The sequence below is a fragment of the Saccostrea cucullata genome, unplaced genomic scaffold, assembly GCF_032062105.1.
Source record: "Saccostrea cucullata isolate Sc308-1 unplaced genomic scaffold, CSIRO_AGI_Scuc_v1 ctg20065, whole genome shotgun sequence".
Lineage (NCBI taxonomy): Eukaryota > Metazoa > Mollusca > Bivalvia > Ostreida > Ostreidae > Saccostrea > Saccostrea cuccullata.
Window position 1 is genome coordinate 1 of NW_026936248.1, and position 7067 is coordinate 7067.

The 7067-nt window shown below is 32.5% G+C and overlaps 1 protein-coding gene across 1 annotated transcript; it reads left to right on the plus strand.

The window, feature by feature from the left end:
- Positions 1 to 180: 180 nt before the first annotated feature.
- LOC134245090 (uncharacterized) lies at positions 181 to 3270 on the plus strand. Its single transcript, XM_062727353.1, has 7 exons — positions 181 to 504; positions 611 to 982; positions 1227 to 1424; positions 1638 to 1685; positions 1950 to 2255; positions 2336 to 2683; positions 3122 to 3270. Exons 1-7 carry the CDS (start codon positions 303 to 305, stop codon positions 3262 to 3264), a joined length of 1617 nt encoding a protein of 538 aa, XP_062583337.1. The 5' UTR covers positions 181 to 302; the 3' UTR covers positions 3265 to 3270.
- Positions 3271 to 7067: the final 3797 nt, after the last annotated feature.

A 7067-nucleotide genomic window follows, 5' to 3' on the forward strand; every position in this document is an offset into this window, starting at 1 on the left:
TAATGTCAGTAGCTTTATTCTATAGATTTGGTTTATTGGTATGTTGGGACGTCGCATGGACAAAGAAGCATAAAACATTTAACTGTAATTAGTATATGAATATTTCCCCTTTATTTATAATTACATTAATATGAGATAAGTAGTGATATTTTGAAACTAACAGCATATTTTTTTCAGACGTTGCCTTTAATACGTATAAACTAAAAGCAGAATTACAAAGTAAAGCAAACTTTACCTGTCTCGTAAGGAGTACTGGGTCTTATAAAGCAATAAAGATCTTGAAAATAATCAACAGCACATCAATGATGGAAATGGCTTCATATACATCATCATCTGATTCAGTACAAAATATAGCCGGGGTTGATGCAAATTTCAGCAGCAATGCTCTAACCTTGATATTTGCCTCAGTAATGTGCTCTGACGAAGGGCAATATAATTGCACTGTGATCATGGATGATGATGCGGAACTTCAGCCCCCACTTTCCCTTGATGTTCAAGTAACAAGTATGTTGGGCTTATTTTATTTATTTTAATTTTCTTTTTACACGAATATTTAAAATCCAATTGCTTACAGTTATTTTTTTTATAATAACTCTGATAATTTTTAAAGCATCACCAGGCTTCTCAACGGTCGAATTGTTTGTGAACCCAGACATTGTTGAAAATAAGGATTCTGGAACTCATCATTGCCTTGGTCCTGTTGGGTACCCGGAAGTTGGAGGTCATTTAGAGATTACCTTTGTCCATCCTTTAATAAACTATAATATAACGCTTAATAAAAATAGCACAAGGACTATTTCCGGTAATGAAATAGAAATTAAAAGCACTTTGGAACCTTTTACTAAAGAAGATTGCAAAAATATGGAGAAGATTTCTTTCACAATAAATTCTTCAAAGAACTGGAACAAAGGAAAAATAATCTGTGAAGTTAAAAATGGAGAACATAAGGCAACCAAAGACGATATTTTCTTTGTTATTGATGGTAAAGATTGATACATTTTGTGGTTTAAAAACGGTTCGGTACGCTTGTCAGTATATAATCAAATCTTCATTGTATTGAACATGCAGTGAAGTAAGAAAAACTTTGAAAGATAATAGCAAGAGATATGATGTGAATATGAGTATGATTTGATAAGAAAATGCAAAGTATATAACATAATTTCAATCTTGCACATGTGTTACAAAAAGAGAAAAGTATTTGACTATTTATTCGAATATATTTTTAGGATCATTCTGCAATTCTACGAACAACCAAGAAATTTATTTTGACCATGAAAAAGAGGACTTTTGTAACACCTATATACAATGCAGTGGAGGGAAACCTTTTGGAAGATCTTGTAAGCCAAACCGGTGTGTGTACATTGGTAAAACGTATTGTGAAGACTGTTCCACTGCTGTATGTTCAGAAGGAGTTACAACTACAGGTAATATGTATTTCCACTTTTAAATACAGAGAAGAGTTAACGTATAGAAATACACTTTTTCGCTATTAAAATTATACACAGTAACAAAATAACTATTACTTACATGTAACTTAACTTACTTCAGGGCTATTATTCTTGTATCAAAGACTTTAAGACTTTCTTCATTCATTACAAGGCTATTTCTCATCACAATTTGATTTTCCTATTATTTAGAAGTCACATTATCAAGCTTTGAAACAACACCAGTACCTGGTCCTCGTTGTAAGTTTGTAATTCTAATTATTTTTTTTAAAGATAAGAATTCATGTAGTGTATGCTTTAAAAGATTATATTACAAACATCAGATTGTTTTACACACTCATATCAATGTCAGGTTTTCTGGTTTTCTTAACGGTTTCTTATTTTTATTTATATTCATTTCTTTCCTCGCTTTAGACTGGTAGTTTAAGTTAGAAATATACTTTGATGAATATAATTAAAGAGATTTGGAATTGTCGATAATTCAATGTATATTTTCTTTTGTAGCTCTTAATTGTACATCACCGTCTGTATATGAAGGAGAAAGAGCAACAATTCCATGTTCACTGAACGTTTCCTCCTTTGATTTCATATCTATATCTAATGACAAAGGAATGATAATGTCAATATTTGAAAATACAACAGTTATTTATTTCGGCGATTCTTCTTCTACATTTCAAGGTTCTTTAACTGGAAAAACTGTGATTTTTATTGTTAAAAACCTGAACTGTAATAACTCTTTAGATTATGTATTTAAACTTTACAACGGAGGAGAAGTTTCAAGTTCTGTTACAGCAAATCCTCTGATGAAAGGTTAGTTAACTCTTTCTCTCCCCCTCCCTTTTATATTCTTATTTGATTTATCATTCATTGTACAATTTGTTACTTTTTAGTTAAACCAATAACACCCGTCCTAAACATTGACTACAGGTTAGAGATGGGTAAAAACCAGAATTTTCACACTTGCAAAGGTTATGTTGGAAATCCTAAAGGATCCCTTGAGTTGGAGATAAGGAATGGTTCACTAGCAACATACAACAAATACATTCCCACCACTCAATCTTTCGACACGCCGGTTTATGAAAACTGCAATCATTATTTGACTCTAACGTTTTCCATAGACCTAACAAAAGACAATTTGACTGGTCAGCATATAAGATGTCTGGCTAAAAATATCGAGAGTTTGGAAAACACAGATCCTATTCCAACGTCAAATGAAGTTCTAATTATTCCTCTTCCAGGTAAATCTTATAACACTACAGTATATATTCCATAAAATGACAATGCATTCTATGAAAGGACTTTGAAATGAAAGTTAAACAATTAGAAATAATTATTTTTCAAGTATACTCCTTATAGATGATTTTACGTTTAATTTGTTGAATTGATTCCTTTTGATAATTCCACAAACAATCTAGATACTAAGAATGCCTTATACCCCTTAACATATCAAGGAGTTTAGTTCTTTTTCATGAGTTCTCAATGTGATAGGGGATAGCAAGCAGAAATCTAATGTCATGTTCACCATATTTCTACCCAACTTTGATATTCTATGGATAGGAACAACCTTAGATGGGATTCGAATTCTGAAAATTAATGAATGTTTTAAAGTGTACAAATGTATATACATATATAATATATATATATATATAATATAAAAATATTTTTTTTCATTTTAGCAAATCCTTGTAGCAAAGGTAATGGTGATTATCCACATCCAAGAGACTGTTATCATTATCTCCAATGTTCAAATAATATTGCATATACTCAGATCTGCCCTGGTGGGGGCTGTTTTAATGACACAGCTAAAGCTTGTTTATAAAATGTATACCATAGAAAGTGGGTTTTTTTCAGATTAAATTGCAAAATATTCAATTAAAAAAGACATTATCAGTGTATTATGCTACTGTTAAAATAAAATTGAGAAATATCCCACACTCCTTTTGATTGCAAAGATTGTATAGTGTATAAAAGTGCAAGATAACAAACAGGAACAACCTTGAAAATCCAGTAAACAAACAAAAAATGACGAACAGGGATAAAATACGAAACCTTGTCCTGTCGACTGATCATTTCAGCCGTGAGCCCCCAGTATTGATCATATACTCAGTAGACGTATAGTTTGATTTTATTACATTTTGAACTGTGAAATACTGTAGTTTATTCATTGAGTAAAAATAATTATATTCTGTCACAGAGTGAAAGGATATCAAAATGATATCCTATCACAGTGTGACAAATATCAGAAGTACGGTATTACTTTTGATTTTCCTTCCCAGTAAGGGGGGGGGGGGGGTGTTGTAAAAATTATACCTTGGTCTGTTAAAAGAAAGCTAAAACAAGTAAAGAAAACAAAGAATAAAACTTTCAAAGTTCCACAAATACTTTGCTAAAATCCTTGTTTACAATGCTTTCAATCTCACATCACTTAGCTATGACGTCTCAACCACTCAACTTTGACATCATGTAAGCCCATGAATGTATAACAAAAAGACAAAGGCAAATGGAATATCAAAGAATATGTAATACACAACAAAATACAATGTTTTGTCGTTGAATATGAAAGTTATTTCACGAGTGGGACAGGATTTTTTGATATTTTTACTCGTGCTTTGAACTCGTGAAAATATATTTTTAAAAAAAAATCCTGTCCCACTCGTGAAATAAATTCCATATTCAACATTGAATATCCTTTTAATATAATCCGAAGTCCAATTTCGTTTTAAAATAATGTCCTAACAAATGGATGGAAGCATGTCAGATAAAAACGACCAAACAATCTTGTATTTGCAAACACGTTATTTTAACTAACGTAAAAATTGCGAATTACAAAAAACTGATTTTGAACAGGGTTGCTGAAATCCCTGCAACAACATGCAACAGTCTGTAGACCGCCTCGACTGAAAATCATATTCAGAGCATATCGCTGTATGCAGAACCAGACGCACTAGCCTGGAGATCGACACAACCACCATAATTATGTATATGGTACTTTATAACCGTAACTTGAACAAAGGAAATCAACGATGGAAAGCCTGAAGTCATCCTGTCTGTTAAACAATGTAGTTATTTGTTGGCCCTTGCTATCTATAGTGAAACTTACATTAATGAAGCATATTTTACATGTTGCAAACTCCATAGTGTATTATGTCGAGTTAAATGACATAAACCACATCGACGTATGGAAGAAAAACTAATGTTAATTGATGAAACGTCCTCAGTTTTTATGAATGTCAAATTAAGGCCAAACAAGTGTTTTTCTTCTTTTAAGGTAGGTCCCTACTCGTGGAATTAATTGGTTAACACTGCAATTCTTTATCTACTCCAAATGCACAAAAAAGTTTAAAGATAATCTATATTTTTACTGAGAAAGGGTGTGAAACACTCATGTATCCTCTTGTACCAAAAACAAAATCACGACTATTATAAAGACGGTCTACATTTTATGTCATTGCACATGGCAAATAAATTCTTTTGAACATAAATCACAAGGATAAGGATAAATAATGAATAATATCAGGTTGCGGTACACATTACTGGTTGAAACTTTAAAAATATTGAAGAATTAATCTCATTTTACTAATAAAAGTAACAAAGCTCAAAATTCAAATAAAGCTCTCAACTAGAATAATTAATATGTTTACTATGATTTTTTTGTCTTTGTTTATGGCAACCGATGCTTGAAGTATCTTTTAGTCATGATAAATGTATTGGTCATCTGTCTTTTCACCGAGATATGGGGTAAAACAAACAGGTACCCCAATCGCAGTTTAATAGCTCAAGCCTTTTATGTCAACAAAAATATTTATAAATCAGCTAAAAAGTGAAATATTCTTTTTAAGAAAAATTTTATCCAAATTTGTACACCCTTTCCTAATCATAAACATAAATTTTATTCTCAATTTAATTCTGAATATTTTATATACAAGCGGGAGCATGTCCACTACTAATGATGCGACTTCTCTGGATGCCTATTACTACTTACAAAAGATTATAAGCAAGATATACAATGTCTTGCAAGCAAAATTATGTCTAAAATTTCATATACAACATTAGTAGCATGTGTTGATTTTCTTTTTATTACAACTGAGTACCTTTATTCGTATGTAGAAAATTTGCCGTCAAAACGAAATTAAGAAAATCCCGTCTGCATAGCATATCAATTGTGCACAAATAAAAACAATGAACGAAAAGTATCTATTTAATGACATAAGAGCAAATTATTTGCTACGTTTTCTGTAAATAGGTATCAGAAATATTGGAGTTGTACCAATGCAGTCATAGACGTATAGTATCAATATAACCTCCTAGGTAAAATATATCTGAAATGTCTGGCATTCGACCTCACACCTGTGTTTTAAATCGATTCAATTTTCTGCTACATACTGCATATATCTCAATCCTTGTTTATATTCTTGCTAATGTTAATTGTACCATAATTTTAAAACCGAAAACGGCTAAATCCGGCTTCCAGTTTACCACGAGTAGGCCCCTACTTTAATGTAGAAGTCTTTGAAAATAGTAGTCGCCCGCGTGGCGCAGTGGTTAGAGCGTCTGCTCTAGAGTCACGAAGTTAGGAGTCAAACCTTATGTCGCGGGTTCGAATCCCACTGTGGGACGTGGAGACCGTATAAACCGAGGTCCCCTGTCGCAGTAGGTGCTGGCACGAAAAGGATCCCTCCCTGCTCAATGGCCCTGAGTGCCGAGCATAGGACAAAATTTGCAGCTCTCCACAGGCAAGTGGTGGCGTCTCCATATGAGTGAAAAATTCTCATGAGGGACGTTAAACAACATACATGTACAAGCAAGCAAGCAATCAATCAATCATCTTTGAAAATATTAAGGTTGTAATATTCCGCCACCTGCATGTGGGGTTTATATCTCAAATATCATTCGATATTCAAGTGTATTGTCTTTTTACCCTAATTAAGGTAGGCTACTGACTGATGAGTTGATGTTACCGGGATTTCAACAACCAACCTCCTTTAAAGTCAGCATTTTGTAAATTCTATGGTCTTGTAATGAACTTGTTAGCACATATGTTCTATAACTATGTCGGATATTGGTTGAGGTTTTACATACCAATAGTTATGGCTTTGCTATTTACTAAATTTGATCAAGGAATATTCTGTCTACCTGTCGACAAAGGATGCTTATTCCTTCTAGGTTTATTATGTGTAAAAAGAAGAAAACACTTGTTGTCTGGCATTGTCAATTAACAATTGTAATTTCCATTCTGATCCTGAATAGCTTGCAGATAAAACACATCACAAGAGTTTGACACATCTGTTTCATATTTGGATATTTTATTTGAAAAAGACGTGAACGGTAATCTTATAATCAAGCTCTATGATAAACGTGATGATTTTAATTTTTCTACCGTCATCTTCCCTTACTCATGCAGCAATAAACCTATATCACCTGCATATATGGAGTTTATGTATCTCACTTAATTCGATACACAAGAGCATGCTCTACGTATGAACAATTTCTAAAACGAGGTAAATTATTGACAAAAATATTGATAAACCAAGAATATCAGCAGTCTCGTTTAAAGTCATTACTTCGTAGGTTCTATGCTCGATACAATGACATTGCCAGCAAATACAAATAATCATTGAGTCA

What these genes read in the sequence shown, in the direction of transcription:
- LOC134245090 (XM_062727353.1), top strand. Translation starts at nt 303, where the DNA reads ATGATGGAAATGGCTTCATATACATCATCATCTGATTCAGTACAAAAT. An exon ending in TATTTTCTTTGTTATTGATG is followed by an intron (nt 983 to 1,226) that starts GTAAAGATTGAT and finishes ATATATTTTTAG; the next exon opens with GATCATTCTGCAATTCTACG. An exon ending in AGCAAATCCTCTGATGAAAG is followed by an intron (nt 2,256 to 2,335) that starts GTTAGTTAACTC and finishes GTTACTTTTTAG; the next exon opens with TTAAACCAATAACACCCGTC.